This window comes from Aquarana catesbeiana, linkage group LG08 (genome assembly GCF_042186555.1).
Source record: "Aquarana catesbeiana isolate 2022-GZ linkage group LG08, ASM4218655v1, whole genome shotgun sequence".
Lineage (NCBI taxonomy): Eukaryota > Metazoa > Chordata > Amphibia > Anura > Ranidae > Aquarana > Aquarana catesbeiana.
This window is the reverse complement of record NC_133331.1, coordinates 91,158,584-91,182,098: the sequence shown is the minus strand read 5'-3', so window position 1 is coordinate 91,182,098 and position 23,515 is coordinate 91,158,584. Positions and strand designations below refer to the sequence as shown.

General features: G+C 47.1%; 1 protein-coding gene across 2 annotated transcripts in view; it reads left to right on the top strand.

The window, feature by feature from the left end:
- The first annotated feature begins 735 nt into the window (after nucleotides 1-735).
- The window catches only part of PCGF6 (polycomb group ring finger 6), an 89,108-nt gene continuing 66,328 nt past the window's right edge, over nucleotides 736-23,515 (top strand). Inside the window, exons 1-4 of one of the 2 annotated variants that reach the window (XR_012235671.1) lie at nucleotides 736-971; nucleotides 4,980-5,079; nucleotides 13,734-13,830; nucleotides 15,365-15,420. Coding sequence is in view for 1 of the 2 variants with exons in the window: in XM_073596135.1 (XP_073452236.1) it covers nucleotides 843-971; nucleotides 4,980-5,079; nucleotides 13,734-13,830; nucleotides 15,365-15,420 (382 nt within the window). In the remaining variant the exon portion in view is untranslated. The remainder of the gene's footprint in view (nucleotides 972-4,979; nucleotides 5,080-13,733; nucleotides 13,831-15,364; nucleotides 15,421-23,515) is intronic. The other variant, XM_073596135.1, reaches the window with a different exon arrangement.

Below are 23,515 nucleotides of genomic sequence, written 5' to 3'. Positions count from 1 at the left end.
TTAGAGCCTTCGTAAAGAAGAAATAAAATGCGCTGCATTGAACGATCACAGATTTTGCAGCGTGATGAATGTGCTACCTACAATACGAACACTAGTTTTACTAGACCGAGTGCTTCCGTTTAGTTTTTGCTTATGAGCATGCGTCGTTTTTTTGTCCGTCGGACTAGCATACAGACGAGCGGACTTCGGGGTCCGTCGTACTTACGACGTAAAGATTTGAAGCATGCTTCAAATCTAAAGTCCGTCGGATTTTAGGCTAAAAAAGTCCGTTGAAAGTCCGGAGAAGCCCACACACGATCGGATTACCAGCCAGCTTTAGTCCGTCAGCGTCCGTTGGACTTTTGTAGACGAAAAGTCCGACCGTGTGTACGCGGCATAATTCTGGTAACACCCAGGGATTCCCTTGCTTTGGAGGAGTTTCTTCTCACTTCCTGTTTTGGCTATGGGACAGGAAGTAAAATCTCCACCATAAGATACACATTGCAAAAATAGAAAAACTGTCAGTGGTTATTAGCCTCCTTTATTGTAACTAAACTGAAAAAGTTCTGCCTTTAGTTCTATGTAAGGATAAGTGTAGTTATTTACAGACTTTGAAGGGAAATTTATATAACTGAACAAGTCCCGTACTTGCAGTAGACTGTTAGTGAGAGAAGTTCAGTTTTAGGAGCCCTCTATGTTTGTCTGAGCACGGGTCTCCCCCCTCCTGAACCCCTTTCAGGACTACACTTCCCGGCATCCTTCAGAATCAGGAGAAGCGCAAGGCATGCCGGGATCCCACTCTTCAGCCCCGACTTCTCTGTACAGACTGTACGTCCCGGTGTTCGGCCAGCTTAGGACGGAGCATGCGTACTGGTGTACCGAAAAGAAAGTACCGTCGCCGTGTGCCGGTGTCCGCCGCCAGGATGGTGAAGTGTGAGGAGAAGGAAGAGCCGGTAACAGCCCCGAGTCTGCGGTATATGGCGGGGAGTGAGGTGAGGCGGGGGGACACCTGTCTGGGCTGTACGGGCGACGCTCTCTGTGCTGTTCCGGTCACTTGGAATGTGCACCGGCCGCATGGAGTGTGCAGTGATCACATGGGGTGTGCACCGGTCACATCTGAGTGCATGGAGTGTGCACCGGTCACTTGGAGTGTTTTATGAGTGCATGGAGTGTGCACCGGTCACATCTGAGCGCATGGAGTGTGCACCGGTCACATCTGAGCGCATGGATTGTGCAGCGGCCGCATGGAGTGTGCACCGGTCACATCTGAGCATGTGGAGTGTGCGGCGGTCACTTGGAGTGTGCTCTGAGCGCATGGAGTGTGCACCGGTCACATCTGAGCATATGGGGTGTGCATCGGTCACATGGAATGTGCACCGGTCATATCTGAGCGCATGGAGTGTGCACCGGCTGCATGGAGTGTGCTCTGAGCACATGGAGTGTGCACCGGTCACTTGGAGTGTGCAGTGATCACATGGAGTGTGCACCGGTCACATCTGAGCGCATGAAGTGTGCATCGGTCACTTGGGGTGTGCATCAGTGAAATCTGAGCGCATGGAGTGTGCTCTGAGCGCATGGATTGTGCAGGGGCCGCATGGAGTGTGCACCGGTCACATCTGAGCGCATGGAGTGTGCATTGGTCACATGGAATGTGCACCTGTCACATCTGAGCGCATGGAGTGTGCATCGGTCACATCTGAGCATGTGGAGTGTGCAGTGATCACATGGAGTGTGCTCTGAGCGCATGGAGTGTGCATCGGCCACATCTGAGAGCGTGGAGTGTGCAGCGGCCACTTGGAGTGTGCATTGTCACATGGAGTGTGCTCTGAGCGCATGGTGTGTGCACCGGTCACATCTGAGCATGTGGAGTGTGCAGCGGCCACATGGAGTGTGCAACGGTCACATCTGAGCGCATGGAGTGTGCAGCAGCTGCATGGAGTGTGCTCTGAGCGCGTGGAGTGTGCGCCGGTCACATCTGAGCGCATGGAGTGTGCATCTGTCACTTGGAGTGTGCTCTGAGCGCATGGAGTGTGCACTGGTCACATCTGAGCGCATGGAGTGTGCACTGGTCACATCGAGTGTGCTCTGGTCACATCTGAGCGCGTAGAGTGTGCACCAGTCACATCTGAGTGCATTGGTCACTTGGAGTATGCACCGGCCGCATGGAGTGTGCACCGGTCATCTGAGCGCATGAAATGTGCACCGGTCACATCTGAGTGCATGGAGTGTGCATCAGTCACTTGGAGTGTGCTCTGAGCGCATGGAGTGTGCACCGGTCACATCTGAGCACGTGGACTTGTGCAGTGATCACATGGAGTGTGCTCTGAGTGCATGGAGTGTGCATCGGTCACATCTGAGCGCATGGAGTGTGCATCGGTCACATCTGAGCGTGTGGAGTGTGCAGCGGCCACTTGGATTGTGCATCGTCGCATGGAGTGTGCATCGGTCACATCTGAGCGCATGGAGTGTGCACCGGCTGCATGAAGTGTGCTCTGAGCGTATGGAGTGTGCACCGGTCACATCTGAGCAGATGGAGTGTGCATCTGTCACTTGGAGTGTGCACAGTCACATCTGAGTGCATGGAGTGTGCACCGATCACATGTGAGCGCGTGGAGTGTGCAGCGGTTGCTTGGAGTGTGCAGCGGCGACGTGGAGTGTGCTCTGAGCGCACGGAGTGTGCACCGGTCATATCTGAGTGCATGGAGTGTGTACCAGTCACATGGAGTGTGCTCTGAGCACATGAAGTGTGCACCGTTTACATCTGAGCAGTGGAGTGTGCAGTGGCCACTTGGAGTGTACATCGTCGCGTGGAGTGTGTTCTGAGCCCATGGAGTGTGCACCGGTCACATCTGAGCACATGCAGTGTGCCCTGAGCGCATGAAGTTAACATCGAGCGCATGGAGTGTGCACCAAGCGCATGAAGTGTGCAGAGCTCACATCTGAGCGGATGAAGTGTGCACTGGTTACATCTGAGCGCATTGGGTGTGCACCGATCACTTGGAGTGTGCACCGAGCGTATGGAGTGTGCACTGGTCGCTTGGAGTGTGCTCTGAGTGCATGAAGTGTGCACCGACAACATTTGAGCGCATGGGGTGTGCACTGGCCACATGGAGTGTGTAGTGGTCACATCTGAGCGCTTGGGGTGTGCACCTGTCGCTTGGAGTGTGCTCTGAGTGCATGAAGTGTGCACCGGTCACATCTGAGCGCATGGGGTGTGCACCGGCCACTTGGAGTGTGCACGGGTCGCTTGGAGTGTGCTCTGAGTGCATGAAGTGTGCACCAGCCACATTTGAGCGCATGGGGTGTGCACCGGCCGCAATGAGTGTGCAGTGGTCACATCTGAGCGCATGGGGTGTGCATCGGTCACTTGGAGTGTGCACAGAACACATGGAGCCTGCACTATTCGCATGGAGTGTGCAGTGCACTATTACTGTGTCAATGTGAAAGGCTCATACAGGGACATGTATTTTCTCATCCATCCTCTTGTAGGATTGGTCTATAGATGTACACACACATGGAAGATAAACACACAGCTTACTACCAGATTTCCAGCTTGGTGAAGAATTGCCCTTGTATGGTGGGACAGACAAGTGTGGTTATTTGCTTTGCCATCATTATATGTATTGACTGTAATCGCATCAATGTATTGTAATGTTTTAGTTCTGCGCTTGAACCTTTTTAACTTTCACTAATAAAAATCTTTTTGACTTTTTTATGAATAATAATCCTACTTTTCTAAAAAATCCCATTAGAGGGTCTTTTTGGTAGATTGTAGAATTGGGGATGTAGGCATCCTCTCCTATACCTTGTACAAGCAATCAATGCATTAAAATTTTTGCATGGAGTCAGGGAGGGGAAATCCATTGGGGAATTTTTTGCCTTCACTTCCTGTCCCGGAGACCCACCAGGAAGTTAGAGAAAATCTCACCACAAGGTGGAAAAGAGGCGTCCCTAATGGAAAGTTTCTCCTCCCATTGTGTTCTGGAGACAAGGTGACAATTTTGGTTCTCCTTCCTGCTGACACTTATCACCGGTACAAATGGAGAGGCTGAACTTCCTAAATGGGGACATGGAGTACAATAAAAACGAAAGAAGACATGGCGTCTGTAGCCATACAGCCTCTTCTGAATGCAGGATCCTTGTGTGTAGTGGCTCCTTTACACCGCTGTTTCTCTCTTTGAGGAGGAATTTGCGATGGAATTCTTATCAGAGAACGGTACAGGTGCAGCCGACGGGTTCAGGGGGGGGGGGGGACTGTCATCTCTAAATGCCTTATTTTGGGGGGTTGTGACACGGCCCCATTTACCTGAATAGGTAGTCCTATTCTGAGGTGTTACTGCCTGCCATACACAACCGGGTGATTTTTTTTTTTTTTTGCTGCAGTGCACCACAGAATGTCGCATCTGCATCTCTGTATATCCAGGGCTGTCGATAATAAGCTATGTGAGAGGTACAGCTGTGGGTGGTAGGAGAGCTTTAATACAGTTTCTCAGCCACGCTATTTCAATCAGTGTCATCTCGGTCTAAAGCCCCGTTCACATCTCATGTGTTGGAAATGAGCGTTTTTTGCTCACAATTTAGACGATTTAGACACATTTCTGTGTGTCACACATAGGGCAGCCTGTTCATGTCAATGGGCTGTCCTATGTGTGTTTGTCTTCCACAAGAAGATCTTGCTCCTTTTTGGTTTACAAGCTTCTCACCATTTTTAAAGGCATTTTACTGTGATTTCAGCGTGACAGTCACATCAAAATCGCACCATGTCTGGGGTGTCATTAAGAATGAATGGCAGCTACTCCAAATTTTATCAAATTTCGAGGGGCGGTTCCTACTCACATAAGTCATTTTGTAGAAAGGAAGAGATTCAGCAACAGCTGCCTTCCATCCAGACACTGTGGAAGGAGCCGACGGTTTCCATCCAAGTCAAGTTTCTCATCTAGAATAATATGAGGAGGGAAGCTAGTATCCTTATAACTTTTTTTCTGTCTGTCACTTTTCAGTGCCTGGTTAACCTGGCTGACCTGAATCCCTACATCCTCTGCTCAATCTGCAAAGGGTATTTTGTTGATGCCACCACCATAACAGAATGTCTTCATACATGTAAGTACACGCATGCAAGAAATCCAGAGAAAAAATTGATGAAAGTGGTACTACAGGGAGGAATACTCACTGTGACAGACTCACCAGGGACAGAGGCTTTTGGAGGGGACTGAATGCTAGCCTCTTGCCTACTGATTATGGGCCCTGGCATTTGGGGGAACGGTGCTCTTTGTGAGCTGTATGCCTGGGGACCCTTGAGGTGGTGTTACTTTGGATTCAGGTCCATGTCCCCCAAGACACACAGACTCTGGGAACCCTGTATATGCCATATTAGAAATAGTGACTCATATTGTTGGGACACATACTGTTAGATGCTAATGTCATTAACTCCAGCCACCTGTCTGTTGTCTTCTATAATGTAAATGAGTCTAGTTTGGCTTGCCACAGATTCTAAGAGTATTTCACCCATTGTTGTTTGTGCTAATTAACGTTGCTATTGTATGAAGGAGTTCTGTGTTGATGTTTATGATCATGTATAATCTACTGTGTGAAGCTCGATGACAACAAGTCTGATCTGTAGTGAAATCCTGATTAATCATAACAATGCTCAGGAGGGCACGGAGTCACATCGGCTGCTTTAAGGGATTAGTTAATTAGCTCTTGTTAATTCTGTTTCTGGTTACAGGTATATTGTTAGAGTAATAGGAGAAGGAGGGAGGAATGTCCTCTTTTACTGTGTATATATAAGATTTGTATTTTGGTTTTAATAAAAGAGCCCATGTTCAGCAACTAAACAAGTATCGTCTTGTTCTGTGCTTGTGAGTGGTTGGAATATCTGATATCTATATTCAGACTGGAAGGAAGTGGTATATGACAAAAGCACTCAAGCGGAGTGTGGGACGTTTCGTTACACTCACCATTCCTCCAACGGTCTCTGTTCCTCGCTGACATCATCTTCTGTGTGCCATTTTTCAGCCATCTTCATTGGCCGGTGCAGGATGACGTCATTCCTGCCCACGTGCAAAAGATAATCATCCCAGCACATAAGGGATAGGAATGGCAGCTGTAAGCTGAGCTGCACAGGCTGGGGATTGCTGTGAGTAGGCAGATAGGTGTGTTTTATTGCAGAAGAGACATTGAATGACTCTGCTCACTGTTAATAACAGTGGAACTTTGGTTCTGCTTTAAGCCCTTGGAGATGGGCGCATGCAAATATGCGGCCTCTCGGCGGGTGGACCTTGGCACCAAACGGTCACATATTTGCATGCCGAGAGCGCGCTCCTGACAGTTACCGGCAGCTGTCGGAAAGTACCTGATCACTACTTGCGATTGGGAGCTTTCTGATCATGTGACAGCCAATCACGGCAGTCACATGATCATAAACCCCTCCTCCTGGCATCCTAAACCCCTTAAAGGGCCAGAAGACACGGGCTCCAAGGGATTACGTTTTAAAAGCTAGGTTCACATTTTTATTTTTTTTTTTTGGAATTTATGGTGTAACTTGTTGCAGCACAGCACTCCTCCCCTACAGCCACTCCCACATTTAAAATCTGTGCAGTTGTGTGGGGGGAGCGATCTGTGAATGAATAAACTATAAATAAAACTTGTTGTTTCAATAGACTGCAAGCGTTCTGATCAGCGAGAACATAGTCAATTGATACTTCTGACAGCTCATATATTGTTATGGGCACAGAGCTGTAGGCAGTGTCTGCAGAAGCCTGACATTTCACCCAATATCCACTGATTGTGAATGCTCTGCAGGCTCCTGTTAAAAAAAAAAATTTGAAAAAATAAAAGAAACGTCATTTATTTATTTATTTTTTAACAAAGGTGGACTTTGCCTTTACAATGATGCCAAACTATGGTATAATTAAAATTCAAGTATGTAATCTTAAAGTAGTATTAAACCCAAGAGGAAAAAAATGATTATAATGCAGCTTAGCAGTTCTTAGTTGTGGTGCATTCGTTTTCGTTTTTGGGGTGATTCAATATCGATTATTTTGTCCACAAAAGTGCTGTTAGAAGGTTGAGACTTTTATGTAAACCTGTTGCTGTAGCTGTTCATAAAGCATTGCTCGACAAACCCCAGGTGCCAGGGCGACCAGAAACCGCGCCTGGGCTACCACCAGCACACTCACTGCAACTCCCGACACCCCAGACATGCAGTGCTGGGCAGCCGATCCTTCTCTCTCCCCCTGGCTGGTCTTTATGGTTTCCCGGGAGGCGGGCAGTAGTCTGATGTCCGGTGTCTTGCCGAATAAGTTCCCTCGGCGGATAAGTTCCCCCCTGTACTGCGCAGGCGCAGCGCCTGCGCAGTACGAACTACTAACACCCGCCGGAGATAGCCGAAGCGCAAGATCGACAATCAGCTGTACACGGCGCCTGCGCTCTGGGTCCAGGTTCCTTCCCTACCATCCAAGTGGACCTAGAGGGGGAATCTAAAAGAGCCGAGCGAAGCGAGGCCGTGCCCGAAGTGTGGCGAGCGAAGCGAGCCCGCGAGGGGCCCTCTTACAGGCGCCGTGTACAGCTGATTTGGACCTATTCCCCTTCGGCTATTTCCGCCGGATCCTACTGCGCAGGCACAGCGCCTGTGCAGTAGAGGGGGGTCCTTATATGCCGAGCGGAACTTTCTCGGCAGAACACCGGCTGAGAGTGACATTGGAGGGGAGGGGGCCGGCCTCCTCTCTTCACAGGGCCGCTGACCCCTCCTCCTCCAATGCCCGAGCAGGGTCCGAGCATGAATGGCTTGAGCTGTGTTGGCTCTCTTCTGCTGCCCGTGCCACATCGCCGCCCCCCCCCCCCCCAGAGCCCAGCTACACAGTGCGGGGCGAGTTGGTGGGTGGAGGTCAGGCTTCGGCAGAGGGTGTCCCGGAAGCCTGTGTAGCCTCCAACTGACGGAGTAGGCACACTGTCAGTAGTCGGAGCTGGAGGTTTTCTGGTGGAGGGTGGCGCAGGGGAGCTGCCTGGGCTGTGTGCAGGGCAGCCATCGGAGGGGGGGGGGGTTCCTGTGCTGTGACATTCTAAGACGGCACTCCTTGTAAAATTTACTGTGTGCTGTGAGGTGGAGTAGGGGAGATGAGGCAGCTATATATGCGTTAGAAGATTCCCTGTGGGGGACACACATGTAGGCAGGAAGTGGCTGCAAGGAGGCAGCAGAAGATCAGCAGCACTGGGATACATCTTTCATCCTTTTTTGTATGTTATTTAAAGGGGTTGTAAAGGTAAAAATTTTTTCACCTTAATGCATTCTATGCATTAAGGTGAAAAAACTTCTGACAATACCGCCGCCCCCAGCCCCCCCGTTTTACTTACCTGACGCCTCGAAAGTCAGCTTTGCGTTCCCGACATCTATTCCTCCGCTCACACTGGCCGCTGATTGGCTACAGTGGATGGATTGGAAGCAGCGCAGCCATTGGCTCGCGCTGCTGTCAATCACATCCAATGATGCGGCGCGCTGGGGGGGCGGGGCCGAGTGATACAGTGAGCGGCTATAGCCGCCGGCTGTATCACGGGAGCGCGCCCGCAAGCATTAACCACCATGCGAGGGAGCTCGCATTAAGGTGGTTATTTCTTGCGGGGAGGAGCTGAAACAGCCGCCGAGGGACCCCAGAAGACCAGGTTCGGGGCCACTCTGTGCAGAACGAGCTGCACAGTGAAGGTAAGTATAACATGTTTGTTATTTTTAAAAAATAAAAATTTTACCTTTACAACCCCTTTAAAGTGTCTAAGGCTTCGTTTAGATGTGCATTTGTGTTGTAAAAATGTGCAGTAGAGACATATTTTGGCCAGCCTTAAGCTGCATTAGGTAGCAGATGAGGGTGTTTTACATGCTACAGTCATGATGCTTTAGGCATAATAAGTTTCCCCCTATAACAGGTTTTTAGTGTCAGGCTGGGTTCACACTATTGTAAATTGGATGTGGATTTCCCGTATCCAATTCGCATGTTAGAAGTTTGTGACCGGCTGTCAATGGAGCCGACTCACAGGGCTCCGGGACAGATTTGGAGCGAATTGCAGAAGGGTCCTGTGCGTCTTCTGGTCTGTTTCAGGTCCGAATTCAACTAAATGGGGACGCACCGGACCCCTGATGTGAGCTGTTTAGTGCTGCAGTGTAAACCCAGCCTTACTCTTTCTGGCCAGCCCAGAACCCTGATGTAACAGCGTTACATTGGAGTTATTGACTGGGTGCTCCGTTGCGAGTTAGGGGGCGAAAATTACTGACCTTACCCCGCTCGCTGACAATCCATACTACGCTAAAAAAAACTGGCTCCTAACTTTTTTAACTGGCTCCTAGATTCAAAGCAAATTTGACAAGCCCTGTTATAAAGATTGTTATCTGGAGGTCAGCATTAATTTGTTTGTCAGATCCATAAATCTGCTAGTTTTAACCAGCGAGTTGAATGAAAGAAAATGATTTGATGTGGATGGGGGAATCCCTCCCGCTGAACCTCTGTAATCTGACAGCAGGGAGACTTCCTCGACCATCAGAATACACTGATCAGTGCTGATCGAGAGAGAATTTTTCACCATGCTGGTTGTAAACAAGCCGATCGATGGATTGATTTGTGTACAAACAGCCTGCCCATACTGTACATGGATCAAAATTCGGCCGGTCCCCGCAGCCACCACATTTAGGGTTTGGTAAGTTACAATATATTACATTTTTGTTTATGAGTTAAATACCTGCTTTAACTCTACCTCCTCCAATTTTTTGTTTTTTAGGGCTGTGATCCATCTTTCTGTTAGAGCAGTGGTTCTCAACCACTCTAGTGCCATGACCCCTTGATAAAATTTCCCAAGTTTTGGGGACCCCCAACAGTAAATTTATTTTCATAGCATGGGTTGTCAGCACCCAAGGCAAGACAAGTAATTTGCGCCCCTAACCCACGGACATTTAGCACTCCCTGAGTCCCTTCCACTCGTAGAGTATTAAAACCCCTTATGGTACATTTTAGGATGTACCACTATTTCTCTTTGTTCTCCTCTCTTTCCCTTTTATCTCTCTCTATCCTAATTTCTTGTTTTTTTTCCCCCGTCCCTCTTTAAAGCCATCTTTCTTGTTTTTTTCTCTTATTCTTTCTCTCCCTTTTTCTTTGTTCCTCCCCTTCTTTTCCTCTCCCTTCCATGTATCCTCTATTTTTATTCCTTCTCTTACTTCTTGGTGGGATGGTGGGGGGTGGGATAAGTGGCAGTGTTGGCGGGGAGTTCTGATCAGCCAACTAAGGTGCTCTTGATCAAGGTCATCTGCTGATCTGAGAACTGTAGTGGGGACCTTTAATGGCAACTATAATCCCAGGTAGTGTTACTCAATGTGTCTCTGACTTTGTGGCATCTCGTAGCAGTGACACCTATGCTGAAATCAGGAGATAGGGTCTCCTCCAGCCCCTCCCACTTCACATTCCTCACCAGTCAGCCGACTTCTAGTCTCTGCCCCCCAGTCATGCCGGGAACTGAATAGGCGGCTGCAAAGAGACTGAGAGGGCAGCTGTGGGCTCCAGGGACAGCCCTGCTGGGCGGCCGCAAAAAGGCTGGGAGAGCGGTGCAGTCTTCAGGAACAGCCAAGGATTTGGTGACCCCTGGCAAATCATCATTTGACCCCCAGGTTGACAACCACTGTGTTAGAGGGCGGCTATGCTCGTTCTTCATTGTCACACTGTATGTTGGAACGTAGTCATCTTCTCTTGCTCAATCCTGAGATGCGCTAAGGATTATGAACTGTGGGATGTGTAGTGTGAATAGCGCAATGCAGATTCCACAACAAACATGCACTGCTGCTTGTTTCAAACAAACAAAAGTGAGGGGGAAAAGGGAAAAGGAGAGGTTCTGGAGCTAGTGGATGTCAAAAAGACGCAGAAAAACACAGTAAGAAATTTTCATGTAGAGCTGCACGATTCCAGCCAAATGAGAATCACAATTTTTTTGCTTAGAATAAAAAGATCACGATTCCTGCGACATAAAATCTTTCACATTATACAAAAAAATTGGGCTAACTTTACTGGTTAGTTTTTATTTTTTAAAATTTATTAAAAAAAAAATTGCATTTGAAAGACCGCGGCGCGAATACAGTGTGACTTAAAATATTGCAACAGCCACCATTTTATTCTCTAGGGTCTCTACTAAAAATATATATAATGTTTGGAGGTTCGAAGTAATTTTCTAGAAAAAAAAAATGATTTTAACTTGAAACCAACAAATGTCAGAAAAAGGTTTAGTGTTTAAGTGGTTAAACTTTCCTCACTTACACACGAAGTGTGTTCCATTGACAAATTGTTACCATGTTTAGCCTTCATTCAACTGATGGGGCCCTTTCACACCATGTGTCCCTGTACGGGCTCTGCTTTGCTCAGTGGGGGATGGCTTCGTCGATCCCCGCTGAGCAGGCAGATGACAGGTCTGTCTCTGCACAGTGTGCAGGGACCGACCTGTCAGAATGCCGCTCTCCTCTATGGGGGATCGGATGAAGACGGACCGTAGAGTCCGTTTTCATCTGATCTGCAGACGGATGGAAAAATAAGGGTTTTCCTCCGTCATCAGAAACGGAGCATAGCGGAGACTGATGTCAGCGGATGTTCGTCCGCTGACATCCGCTATCCCATAGGGATACATGTATGTCCGTTTTTCATCCGAAAACAGATGGATGAAAAACGGACATACTGTCCGCCCCACCCGTGTATAAGGCTGCTTTCACACTGGTGCGGTGGGGGCGTCGGCGGTAAAACAGCGCTATATTTGGCACTGCTTTACCGTCGTTTTTGCGTCTGGATTCGGCCGCTAGCGATGCGGTTTTAACCCCCGCTGGCGGCCGGAAAAGGGTTAAAACCGTTCGCATAGCGTGACTATAGCCGCGGTATAGCCGCGCTGCCCCATTGATTTCAATGGGCAGGAACGGTTTAGGAGCGGTGAATACACCGCTCCAAAGATGCGGTTTGCAGGAGTTTTTTTGCCAGCGCACCGCTTCAGTGTGAAAGCCCTCTAAGGGGCCATATAGAATGTTGTGCTTCTTGGCAGACTCCCCAGATTTTTTCTTCCTTTCTTTTGACGGCCGTGGCTTCAGAAGAGCAGAGACAATTCTTTGCATAGCAAGAACGATAAATCCTTACTTTTCTTAACGATTAATCGTGCAGCTCTAATTTCATGGCAAATGGTTTACAGGACCATTACAGTGTTACTCCAGAGTGAAGCTTTTCATGTATGTGTCCATTTTCCTGTAAAGATGTTTGGAAATGTACCATGTTCTGGTTTTTATTTCTTCTGTTTACCTGGAGATCTTGACAGTCCTCCCTGTCTTTTTGCAATCTGACCATGCTAAGCACTGAAGCAGATCCCTGCTAGCGTGTTCAGTTTGGGTAGCTGGGTTTTCTACAAGATTCCATGCCCAAATCTCCAGTAGTCAGTATAGATGGTCACGCCTAGCAGGTGGAGGCAGGCTTCACTTTATTTTTACTTTCCAATATTTTTATTGAATATAGTGTATAAAAAATGTACAATACATATTGCTCAAATATAAACAACAATGTAGAAGAGATTGAGAGAACAGAACTCGGCCAACATGGCCTACACACAGTACATATAGCAAAATGTAACATTTTTACTGGTGAGTATATCAGTTCTACATCTGTCTGTCCTTACATTTTAGTTGCCCCAGAATCGTTACCTTATCACTTATGTGTTCCTTGTAGAGAGGTTGTGGCACCGGGAGCCCACCCGTCTACCCCAGATGGGATCTACTCTGCGGACGAGAGGCTCCCAACCCCCCAATCCTCCCCACTTTCAAGCAGCTATGCTACTATCGCTTCTTGATTCTTTGCTAATATTGCGAGGGCACTAACACCAGACAGGAGAACCTACATAAACTAATAAATGTGGAGAGAGGAAAAATTAAAGAGCAAGGGGGCAGAAGAAGAAGAATTGGGGTTGAGTGCACCCCTAGGGATCTTCTCTGAGATCCATTAGTTATCAAAGCCCGCAGATAGGTATGTCAACCATGGTTCCCAGATCCTGTCGAAAGCCTGTTGTTTATCCGAAAGGATCGCCGACAGGCGTTCATTAATCATGATCCATGTCAGTTTAGCTTTTACCAGTTCAAATGGGATCAAAGGTTTTCTCCAGGATCTAGCAATCGCAATTCTAGATGCTGTGAAGACAAAGGATATGAGTTTTTTCGTGTACCAAGGCACACCTTCCACTGGACTTCCCAGTAGTGCCTGTTGTGGGGATTTGGTTAGGTTAACTTGGGTCAGTGAGTAGATAAAATTATAGATGCGTATCCAAAACCGTCTAACCTTAGAACAGGACCACCAAGTATGATATATCGTACCCTCCCCTCCACACCCCCTAAAACACAGTGGGGATGCGCCGGGGATGGGGATGTATGTAGCAATTCTCGCCGGAACCTTATACCACCGTAATAAGACTTTATAATTCGCCTCTATTAGGGAGGTATTTATATAACCTTTTGAGGCTAATTGAGCCGTATTAAACCATGTGTCCATTTCCATCGTTTCCTCCATATCTTGTTCCCACTTTTGCATGTAAAATAATTTTTCTGTCTTGGAGGAAAAAATACCATAAATGTTGGATATGTGACCTTTATGTTTATCGAAGGACCTGCATCATTTTATTTTTAAATAAAAACACAACTACACTTCTCTTTATTGTACACAACAATAGACATTGTAATTTAATTACATTTTATTTTATTTTTATTTTTTCAGTTTGCAAAAGCTGCATAGTAAAGCATTTTTACTACAGCAACAGGTGTCCAAAGTGTAATGTTGTGGTCCATCAAACGCAGCCTCTGTATAATATCAGGTATGTAGTAATGTTATAAATAGAATCTTTTGCCAAAAAATTCCTTCTTTTTACCATTTACCCTGCATGTTTGTTTCACTCTCTGTTCTCTCCAAGATTTTGAATTTAGTAGTAAGGATACTTCCACACAGAACTGATGTTTGAACATTAGTATTTCTGGCTGAAATTTCAGGCATTTATTTTGTGTGAATCTGGAGTCAACCCGTGCAAACTCCATGCAGATAGCATCCTGACTAGGATTGAATTGGGAGCCCTGGTACTGCAGAAGTGCTAATCATAAAGCCACTGCGCTGCCGCACAATATACATTAATTCGGTAAGGGCACATTCACACTGATACGTTTTTCCTAAATTTTTACCTTGCAAGAAAAATGTTTCCCTTTAAATCGTATGAGACTCTTCACACCACCGCGTTAGAGGTGCGGTGCATTTTGAAAAGTCCTGCATGCTGCATCAAAAACACAACTTCCTATTGAAATTAATGGAAATTATGGTAAAAATGCACCATGATTTGCGCTTTTGGTGTGTTTTTCAGTCACATGTCTATTTTTCACAGATGCAGGCAACCCAGACACACACAGGAAACTCATCTGAAATACGGCAAAATTGCGGTAAAACCTCGTATGCGTTTTTACCACGATTTTGCTACAGAGCAGTGTGAAAGGGCTAGTTTTTGAAATGTTAAGTGAGAGTTGAGCAATTTTGATTGATACAGGAGACAGAGAAGGGGCATCATGTACAGGAAGCTTCCATCGTGTGGTCATGAAAGTGTTGAGACACTCAAATAACGTCTTCATGAGAGGCCAGAGCTGTGGGAAACCTGCAAAACAGTACAGTGATAGGTTGGAGAAGCAAAAACTCTGGCAGGATGCAGCAGCAGCTACAAATACTCCAGCTGCTGACTTTTAAAATATGGACACTTACCTGTCCAGGGTGCCCGCGATGTCCTCACCCGAAGCCTATTTGTCCCTCGGCTCTCGGGTGGAGGCGCTGCCATCTTCGGTAAGGAGATCAGGAAGTGAAGCCTTGCGGCTTCACAGCCTGGATCCCTACTGCGCATGCGCAAGTTGCACTGCACGTCCCCACTGGTCCCCGCTGTCTTCTGGGACCTGTGTGCCTCCCAGAAGACAGCCGGGGGGGACGGAAGAGGGGCCGGACATGGTGTAGATCACCGTGGAGCCTGCGGAGATCTATGTCCGGAAGTGGGAGCAAATCCCTGGATTATACAGGTGTCTGCTCCGCCCTCCCCCCTAAAAGGTGCGAAATGTGACACTGGAGGGGGGAAGGAATCCGATCAGCGGAAGTTCCATTTTTGGGTGGAACTCCGCTTTAAGATTTAAAAATTCCAATTTTTTTTCTTTTCTACAAATTATATAACAGTTTGGCTCATTATACACTTTAACCCTATGCTATGTTTATACTGTATATATTTTATGTGGCTATAAGCCCTTTTTATATATGTACATTCTAATGTGATTTAAATTACTTGGTTTAAGTAATAAGAGTTGATTGATTGCACTTTTTATTTCTTTCAGATTGGACAGACAGTTACAAGACATAGTCTACAAATTAGTTGTTAATTTGGAAGAACGTAAGTGATTTCAATATATGCAGTGCACATCAGCTGCTGATGTACATAGATAATTTCTGACCAATGAGAAAGTGGACCAAAGTATCTTAAAATTACAGAACACTCTTCCCCAGGGCTTTTTTTCAGGGGGAACTTGGTGGAACTCAGTTCCACCACCTCTGGCTCAGACCCTTTGGTGCCTGCTCACCACAATCACTTGTAAACACAGAAGTCTGGTTTCTGTGTTTAGAAGTGACAACTCTGCACTCTGTGTGTAACCCCCATGAACTCTACACTCTGTATGTAATGCAATCCTGATATTTAATGCCCCTTTAGGCCCTTCTACTGTTTGTGAAATATGACCACACCCACTATTTGATGTGATTTGGGGGGGTATGTGGGGGGAGGGGTTTTGGTTGGTCGTGGTTGAGTTCCAGCACCTATTGTTTGAGAAAAAAAGCCCTGCTCTTCCCTAAAGTATTCATTTTAGTCCAGGGTCCCTGTCTTCATCCTTTGTGTAAATATACTGTAAAGTGCTCATATGGCAAACCAGTTTTGTGATGACCAACTACTTAAACTGCTACTTCTGCTTCTTCTTGTATAAGTGTGACTCTGCCCTCCTTAGTAATCATTAGTGATGGGCCTGACCCCCCCCCCCCCCCCCCCCCCACACACACACACACACACCCGGGTAGATTTGCCACAGAACTCCCAAACATGTAAAAAGTTCAGACATGAACCCTATTAAAATCTATGGGACCCAAATTCGAAAAATCAAAAGCTCCCATTTGGAAGGCTTAGAGTTTATGCAAGTTATTGGCCAGAAAAAAGGTATGGGGGCCCCGGGTACAGCCCTAGGGGACATGTATCAATGCAAAAGATTTTTTTTTTAAAGGAGCAGTGATTTTAATGATGCTTAAAGTGAAACAAATAAAATGAAAAACCCCTTAAAATATTGTGTCTGGGGGGTCCCCTTAGTCTGCCTGTAAAGTGGCACTTCTGTACAGTTTATAGAACCTGCTGCAGCAAAACTGACATAAAGAAAAAAAATGACATTTAAATAGATTTTTCCAGGCTGCAAGCTTTCTTGGGGGGGAAAAAAACAAAACCATTGCCGGCAATAAAAAAAAATGTGAAAAAAAGGGTCTGGTATGGATTTTGAGGTAAACCCCCCACACCAAAAAAAAAAAAAGCTGGCTACCAGACCCTCATCCAAGCATGCCAGGAATGTGGAGGGGGGGGGGGGGTGAGCGCCCCCCTCAACCATACAAGGTCACATGCCCTCAACATAGGGGGTTTGCTTTGGGGCAGGGGGGCTCTGCCGTTTTTTTTTTTTTTTTTTTTTCGTTTTTTGTTTTGTTTTTTTTTTTACATTTTGCCATGGGGTTCCTCTTGAAAAATCATACCAGATCCAAAAGGCTGTTTTTTTTTTTTTTTGTCCACATTTTTGTATTGCCGGAAATTTTATTTTTATATTCAGCTGTCAGCGGGGAAGCCCACTGACAGCTGATGATAGCTATTCACTGTGCCCCGACTGGGCAAAGCCTTGCATTGCTTAAGCCAATCAAGGCTTAGAATGCACTGTGCAGCATGCCCTGCATTGTGGGGCGCTCAGCAGGCAAACATTCCGCGAGCGCCCTGCAAATTCAGGCGTTCGGCAAAACGCCCAAACGGCATTGTTCATGGCCAAACCAAAGTGGCGGAATGATGAGGTTGGTGGGGTGACCATGTTCACAAAGCTGCATGTGTGTAGCGTGCACAGAATGGAATCTGACAGTCCCCATGACACATCACATGAGCATCACATTTCCAAAAAGTAAGCTAAAAATGTGCACCTAGTTAACCACTTACCCACTGGGCACTTAAACCCCCTTCCTAACCAGACCAATTTTCAGCTTTCGGTGCTCACATTTTGAATGACAATTACTCAGTCATGCAACACTGTACCTAGATGAAATTTTTGTCCTTTTTTTCCACACAAATAGAGCTTTCTTCTGGTGGTATTTTTTTTTTTGTATAATAAGTTTTTATTTTTAGAACAAGACATTACATGACATGTCCAACAGTGCAAATCCTGTAAACAATGGCCTCGCAGGGTCATTTCAGTAACAATATGCAATATGTGGGTTGAACAAACACATACATTACTATTAATCTAATGTAAAGTGCTCTTCCAGGGATAACTCTGTGAGACCCGCCAAGGGAGTAATCAGGAGCTCTGGAAGCCCCATGTTTTCATGAAGTATGCAAATGAAGCGGGGCCCGCCTAAGGGCTCTTGAGGGTGTATTTTAGTTGGGGGACTCTCCGGAATGTGCGGGGTACGTAGCCCGGTGGCCCACGCCCGGGGCAGGAAGGGGGGGCCCAAAACCTCCATCAATCCGCCTCCCGCTCCCACGTGGGCCCCCGCGACCCCGCAACAGTGATTTATTCATGTAAAATTTATCTGGCTCTTGGAAAACCGGAGATCTCCCCCGGCGGATTTCGTTTCTATATTGAACAGCTCATACTTAGCTGATTCGCATGAGTTTCCCTAATATTAAATCAAAATAACAATAGAGAGACACAGAAATAAATAGGGAATAATAAAAAAGAGAGAGGTGGGGGGGTACAGTAAGAGTGAGAAGAGGGAATTGGAGAAGGAAGGGGGGGATGGGAAAGGGAGAGGGAATGGGTCAGGTTACCTGCAAGTACTGGTAGGCTTCCTCTGCCTCTGTGACGGACCCCTCGGAGCTGAATTCGTTATTCCTCGGATAGGTCAGGTTTTAGGGTCTTGCCTACAGGGTTGAGTTTTTGTTAGCCTAAGTACTCTAAGAGTAGGGTCTGCCAGTTCCAGTAGTGCAACGTCTAGACTAGACGACACTGTGGTGGAGTCAGAGGTGTATTCAGCCCATGGCATCCAGATTGCATGGAATCGGTCTTTGTGGCCTTTATTGGTCGCCACCCAATCCTCGGCCTCCCGGATCTCACTAACCTTTCCGATCCACTCAGCACGTGTGGGAGTCGTATGTTTTTTCCAATGGATTGGGATCAGGCGCCTAGCCGCATTTAATAAGTGCGGCAGCATACTTTTCTTGTATTTTCGTAGTGAGATCGGGGGGACCTGCAGGAGAAAGTAGGTCGGGAGTAAGGGGATTTCTATCTCTGTCACTATTTTGATTTGGTTACGTATATCTTCCCAAAAGGATTTAATTTGAGGGCAATCCCACCATATGTGTTTCAGTGTACCTTTCTGACCACATCCTCTCCAGCACAGCTCGGATGTGGAAGGGTAGAAGCGGGCCAAGTCCGCAGGTACTCTGTACCAACGGGATAGCAGCTTAAAGTTCGTTTCCTGGGTCTTAGACTCTATTGAAGATGAATGAGTAAGCTGATACAAGTGAGTTAAGTCTGTCTTTGCAAATATGATGCCCAGGTCCTTTTCCCAACGTCTGATAAATGCGGGTGTGGTGTTAGGGAATGAGGAACCTAGTAGTTTATAGAGTTCCGCGACCAAGTGTGGTGTAGGTTCTTCTGCAATAAAGAGTTTTTCAAGGTGGGTGAGAGAAGAAGGGTCTCTAATCTTATGGCCTTGTAATTGAAAGAAGTGATGTAGTTGTCTGTATTTCCAGAAGTTCATTGGGGTGCCCTGTCTGCCTGTAGGCAGAGATTCGTAGCCCAGGAGTTTGCCGTCTTTCATGAGTTTGCCACAACTGGCGTCCCCACCCCCCAGCCACGATTCAAAGAAACCTATTTGTTCTCCCGGAGGGAACCAGAGGAAACCTCCCAATGGGGCCAGTGGGGACACCGAGGGAGCCAATTTTAGCAGCGGGTTAATCTTATCCCAGGTTGACAGTACCTGGGTTGTCAGGGGGGACGTTGTCTCCGACAGTCCTCTATGCTCTCGGGACAGCCAGGGAGCATATGATAAGTTCCTACCCGCTAAACATTTCTCTAGTGGTACCCAAATCTTAGAGCAAGAGTGGAAACGCCAGTTGAGCATCCTCTGTATCGCTATAGCCCAGTAGTATCTTCTGACGTCTGGAAGGCCTAGGCCTCCGTTTTGTTTCGAGCGTCGTAGGACTCGTAGAGCTATCCTAGGTTTGCGCGCATTCCATATGAATTCGGACAGTATGCTAGATATTTTATCAAAAAAAGATCGGGGCAATCGAATTGGTAGCATCTGTAAAAAGAACAGTATGCGTGGTAAAATATTCATTTTTATTATGTTCACCCTTCCCAGCCATGTGAAGGCCGTCTGTGTCCATTGGGATAGGTCTTTCTTAATGGTAGTTATCAGTGGGAGGTAGTTTGCGGTATATAGGCTGTTAAAATTATCTGTGAGTTGTATACCTAGGTATCGAATAGCCGACGTGGGCCCAGGTGAAGGGAAAGGCTGATTTAAGGCTCATTGTTAATTGGGGTGACATGCAAATAGGGAGTATTTCTGACTTTGAAAAATTAATTTTAAAATTTGAAAGAAACCCAAAGAGCTTCAGTTCCTTCATCAGGTTGGGCAGTGAGATCAGGGGGTTTGAAACATGGAACAGGACATCATCAGCATATGCCGAGAGTTTATGCTCCGTGTTACCAACTGTGAGACCCTTAATGTCGGGGTTAGCGCGTATTGTGCAGAGCAAAGGCTCCAGTACTAAGGCGAACAAGAGAGGTGATAGGGGGCACCCCTGTCTCGTGCCATTTCTGATGGGGAAGCGAGCCGAGAGGGTTCCATTTACCTTGACTTGTGCGCAAGGTGTCGAGTATAGTGCTAAAATAGAGGACAGCATTCTCGGACCCATTCGCAGTGATCGAAGCACCTCCGTCAGGTAAGACCAGTCAACGCGATCGAACGCTTTTTCAGCGTCTGTTGACAGTATGAGGTAAGGCTGTGGCTCGGGGCGGGCACGGGCCCAGTGAGTAAGGTGTACCGCTCTGATAGAGTTGTCCCTGGCTTCTCTACCTGTTATGAATCCCGTTTGGTCTGGGTGGATAATGTCGGGTATAAGGTATTTAAGTCTGTTTGCTAGTGTTTTCGCTAAAATTTTTATGTCTAGGTTAAGGAGCGATATTGGCCTATAGCTCGGGGGTACGGTGGGATCCTTGCCCTCTTTCGGGATTACAGTGATGTGTGCCAGAAGTGCCTCTGATGGGATAATTCTTCCTTCTGCAATAGAATTAAAATATTTGCACATGGGTGTCTCTAGGTGAGTCAGGAAGGCTTTATAGTATGCCTTAGTGAACCCGTCAGGTCCAGGACTCTTTCCGTTGGGCAAGGAATTCACCGTGGCCCGAAGCTCATTTAGGGTGATTGGGGCGTCTAGGTCTGAGGATTGCTCTTCTGTAAGTGTCGGGAGTTTGGCTGCAGTCAGATAGTCTCGGATCGCGGTTTGTCTATTGTCCCGTGACGTAGGGGAGGGGTCAGAATCTATGTTGTACAATTTAGCGTAGTAAGCTCGAAATTCAGCAGCAATTTTAGATGGGTGTAGAATCGGTGTTCCCGAGGCGCTATGTAGTTTATGTATATATGTCTGGGCTTGACGTTTCCGGAGGGCCCGGGCCAGCATGCGGCCGCATTTGTTTCCGTGTTCATAGTACCTGTGTGCCATGAATCGGAATTGTTTGCGTGTTTGACGATCGAGTAGGCGTAAGAACAGTTCCCGTAACTCTGTCAGCTTTTCCAGGTCTTCAGGGCGTCCGTTGGCTTTGTGCCTGAGTTCTGCTTTTTGGAGTTCAGTGTGTACTCTTAAAAAGTCTGCCTGTCGTATCTTTTTAAGTCTACTGCCCTGGGAAATCAGAGCCCCCCGAACCACAGCCTTGTGAGCCTCCCAAACCGTCCCCTCACTTAGCTCGCCTACAGGGTTCTCTGCAAAATAATGAGCTAGGGTATCCGTGACCTCAGCCATCACTACCGCATCGTCCAATAAGTTCTCATTAAGTCTCCAGGTCCGAACTCCCCGTGTGCCTGATGGCAAAGAAAAGGCCATCGTCACTGGGGCGTGGTCGGAAATTGAAATGGAACCAATGTCTGCAGACTGTAAAAGTTCAAGAATATTTCGATCCACATAGATGTGGTCAATTCTTGTGTATACGTTATGTACTGTAGAGTAATAGCTGAAGTCACGGTCTAGTGGTCTAAGCGCTCGCCAACTGTCGGTGAGCAGGTGGGACTGAATAGTCCTGCGGAAGTGCTTCAAGAATGCGTAGGAGTGGGGGGGTCTTGCATGGGAGGTGTCTAGCATTGGGTCAGGGCTTACGTTAAAATCGCCTCCTAAAATTAGGAAGCCTTCTCTGAATTCCGCCAAGCGGTCTAGTGTAGTGTCTATGAAGGTAAGTTGATCTGCATTCGGGGCGTAAATAGTAGCGAATGTATATTTTTGGCCAGCAATGTTGCCCTTTAGAAAAACATATCTCCCCAAGGGGTCTGTATCGTGCTCTGCCGGTTGAAAAGGGCATGCCTTGTGTATGGCGATAGCTGTCCCTTTAGATTTAGGGGTCGGGGATGTGCTAATAAACCATTGGTTAAAAAGGTGAGTAGGCAATTTGGGAAGAGACTTTGGCGTAAAGTGGGTTTCTTGAAGGAAAACCACTTGGGTTTTCAGGCGTTTTAACTCCCCCCAAAGCTTACTACGTTTGTGTGGGGAACATAGTCCCCGTACATTATATGTACTTACCCGTAGGGAAGCCATGGAAAGGAGCGTGGGTGTTCAATGTATGCAATTTGCGAGGGGTCCGTCACAGACAGCAATGTGGAGCAACCTGCAGTGAAGGGGGAGGGAGTAGGAAAGAGACGAGAGGGAGAGAAGACAAAACATGTGTGAGAAGAAGAACATAAAAACATGGTCATAACCATCAAAACAGTATGGATGTTAACATCCACGCACGTAAAACAACTACTAAGGGTCGTGTCGAGGAGCCCCCCCCTGGAGAAGGGAGGGACCCCAGGCCACGACCCCTTATCCCAAAGGGGATTAGTGCCCAAAAAAAGCAGGGCGGCCTACTAGGGGGTTAGTGGCCGTCTATAAGAGAGGGCAGGAGGTCCTCCGTCTCCGTCCACCGCGTCTGATATGGTGCGGTTAGACATGGAGAGAATGATGGTGCTTCAGGGAACTCAAAAATGTGCAAACCATCAAACAGCCTTACAACTAATGTTAAGGGGATAATCTAAGTGCAATATGTATAAAAAAAAAAAAAAAAAAAAAAGAAGAAAAAACTTCAGTAGCAGTTCGTATGCCCCAGAAAGGGATGTTTGCTAGTTCCCAGGTAGGGACATTCCCAGCGAGGATTCAGAAAGATGTCGCCTGCGATTCCTCTTGCGATTCTGGTTTCTGGCTGGTTGCCACGGTTGGTGGGTAGGTAATTTGTCGTTTCCCAGGTCTGAGGAACATCTCCAGTCGGGAAAGTCTACCGGGTCCAGATCCAGGGAAGTCAAAAAGTGCGGGAGGTCATCTTTGTTGCGAAGAGTTATGGTTCTACCATCTTTGGTGACTTGAAGGCTGAAGGGGAATCCCCAGCGATACACCAGGCCTGCGTCTTGGATAGCTGTTAGGAGAGGGCGAAGTGCTCTACGTTGCATAAGAGTGCGCCTCGAGATGTCCTGATAAAAGGCCAGGTGTGCACCATCAAAATCAAAATATGGTTTCCCCCTCATTTTTTGCATGATGCGGTCTTTAAGCGTATATTTATGTAATTTACAGATGATATCTCTTGGATTGTTCGCATCCTGGGATGGGGGCTTCAGGGCCCTGTGTGCACGGTCTATTTCGATCGTAGCAGTGGCAGGCAGTCCTAATATTTCTTTAAAGATTCCTTCCAGGGTGGGGATTATGTCCCTGGGCCCAGTAGCTTCAGGTAGGCCTCTTATCCTGATATTTGCCCATCTGCTGCGGTTCTCTGTGTCGTCCAGCTGACATAGCAGGGCCTCAATCTGTTGGCCCTGTATGTTACACTTGTCTTGTAGTTTAGAAATGACAGGGAGAGTTTCCTCAAATTTCTGTTCCAGAGAATCAAGTCTGCCTCCTAAATGATTTGTATCAGCTTTGAGCTGAGCAATATCTTCCTTAAAAGCTTTTTCCACTCTGTCAGCAAAGCGTTCAAGATCAGCTTTCGTGGGTAGGGACATAATATGGCGCCTGATGTCTG